The sequence below is a fragment of the Carlito syrichta genome, unplaced genomic scaffold (assembly GCF_000164805.1).
Source record: "Carlito syrichta isolate Samal-C Ts95f unplaced genomic scaffold, Tarsius_syrichta-2.0.1 Scaffold117972, whole genome shotgun sequence".
Lineage (NCBI taxonomy): Eukaryota > Metazoa > Chordata > Mammalia > Primates > Tarsiidae > Carlito > Carlito syrichta.
In genome coordinates, this window is record NW_007062068.1 from 20,384 (window position 1) to 22,765 (window position 2,382).

General features: G+C 53.7%; 1 protein-coding gene across 1 annotated transcript in view; it reads left to right on the forward strand.

The window, feature by feature from the left end:
- LOC103249210 (carnitine O-palmitoyltransferase 1, liver isoform-like) overlaps positions 1-2,382 on the forward strand; it is a gene marked incomplete at its 3' end in the record, with an annotated part of 28,478 nt that overhangs the window by 6,951 nt on the left and 19,145 nt on the right. Inside the window, exon 2 of the mRNA XM_008047848.1 lies at positions 823-976. Coding sequence (XP_008046039.1) covers positions 836-976 — 141 coding nt within the window. The remainder of the gene's footprint in view (positions 1-822; positions 977-2,382) is intronic.

Below are 2,382 nucleotides of genomic sequence, written 5' to 3' on the forward strand. Positions count from 1 at the left end.
CAGCAGGTCGAGGCTGCGGTGGCCGGCAGCGGCCACTGCACTCCAGCCTGGGCGACAGAGTGAGATTCCAACTCAATAAAAAAAGGAAGGAAGGAGCAAAGAAAGAAGGGAGAGAGGGGGGTGAGAGAAAGAAAGGAAGGTGGGAAGGTAGGAAGGAGCCAGGCGTGGTGGCTCACACCTGTAATCCCAGCACTTTGGGAGGCAGAGGTGAGAGGATTGTCTGAGCCTGGGGTTCGAGACTAGCCTGGGCAACTTGGTGAGACCTCATCTCTACAATAAATTTTTAAAAATTAGCCAGGCGTGGTAGCATGTACCTGTAATTCCAGCTACTCGGAAGGCTGAGGTGAAAGAATCGCCGGAACCCAGCAGGTCGAGGCTGCGGTGGCCGGGAGCGGGCCGGGAAGGAACAAAGAAAGAAGGGAGAGATGGGGTGAGAGAAAGAAAGGAAGGAGCCGGGCGTGGTGGCTCACACCTGTAATCCCAGCACTTTGGGAGGGTTGTCTGAGCCTGGGGTTCGAGACTAGCCTGGGCAACTTAGTGAGTCCTCATCTCTACAATAAACCAAAATATTGGCTGGGTGTGGTGGCACGCGCCTGTGGTTCCAGATACTTGGGAGGCTGAGGCAGAAGGATCGCCTGAGCCCGGCAGGTCAAGGCTGCGGTGGCTGTGAGCGTGTCACTGACCTCCAGCCTGAGCGATGGAGTGAGACTCCAACTCAAAAAAAAAAAGAAGGAAGAAGGAAAGAAAGAAAACCTTATCCAGAGTGAACACTTCTATGCGAGGGGTTTTTCTAACGTTGCATTTCTTTTTTTGTCCCTCCAGGTAATCCCTGAAGATGGCAGAGGCTCACCAAGCCGTGGCCTTTCAGTTCACGGTCACCCCGGACGGGATCGACCTACGGCTGAGCCATGAAGCCCTGAAGCAAATCTATCTCTCTGGACTTCACTCCTGGAAAAAGAAGTTCATCCGATTCAAGGTCTTCTGAGATTTGTTCCGATCAGTACAGGGGGCCGTCGAGCATCGAGGCGCGCGTCTGTGCTGCTGAGCTCCGAGCGCTGCCGGCTGGCGTGACACCCAGTTCCCACTTCTGTGAAAGCGCACCACGTGGATTTTGGCTTTCTGGTTGTTGTTGTTGTTGTTTTGAGTCGGAGTCTCACTCTGTCGCCCAGACTGGAGTGCAGTGGCCGCTCCCGGCCACCGCGGCCTCGACCTGCTGGGCTCCAGCGATCCTTCCGCCTCAGCCTTCCGAGTAGCTGGAACTACAGGCGCGCGCTCCCACGCCCGCTGCTTTTTTTTTTTTTTTGTAGGGAAGAGGTCTCATCAAGTTGCCCAGGCTAGTTCGAACCTGCAGGATCTGGCAATCCTCTCACCTCAGCCTCCCAAAGTACTGGATGTTAGGTGTGAGCCACTGAGCCCAACTCTTTTTTTTTCTTTTGAGTCAGAGTCTTACTCTGTCACCCACGCTGGAGTGTAGTGGCATGCTCACAGCCACTGCAGTCTCAACCTGCTGGACTCCGGCAATCCTTCCGCCTCAGCCCTCCAAGTGGCCGGAACCACAGACGCACACTACCATGCCCGGCTAATTTTTGCAATTTATTGTAGAGACAGGGTCTCGCCAAGTTGCCCAGGCGGGTCTCAAACCCATGGGCTCCGGCAGTCCTCTCACCTCGGCCTCCCAAAGTGCTAGGATGATAGGTGTGAGCCACCATGCCTGGCCCTCTTTTTTTTACTATAGATTTTACTTTACAGGTGTGGGGTACAGTGTGGGAACAGTGTGCACTTTTTGGATTCTTTTTTCTTTTTTCTTTTTTTTTTTTTGAGTTGGAGTCTCACTCTGTCGCCCAGACTGGAGTGCAGTGGCCGCTCCCGGCCACCGCAGCCTCGACCCACTGGGCTCCGGCAATCCTTCTACCTCAGCCTTCTGAGTAGCTGGAACTACAGGCGCACGCTACCACGCCCGGCTGATTTTTTGATTTATTGTAGAGATGAGGTCTCGCCAAGTTGCCCAGGGAGGTCTCGAACCCGTGGGCTCAGGCAATCCACTCACCTCAGCCTCCTAAGGCACGGGATTACAGGCCCTTTTTTGGATTCTTAAAGCAATTCTGTAAGGCATATAGAGTAGATGGACATGCTGTGAGGCTGGTGGGGAAATCCAGGCACTGAACAAGCAACCTGCTCAGTACAAGGCAGGGTGAAGACTAGAATTTTTGTCCTCTGCCCTGAGGCAGAATCTTTTGCACCTGGTCGATAAATGACTCTTTCCAAACTTCAGCCACGTGTGTGTCATTACCACTATGATGAAATATTTACGCATTGAAAGTGATTCACAGCCGGGCTCAGTGGCTCAGCCTGTAATCCCGCGCCTTTGGGAGGCTGAGGTGA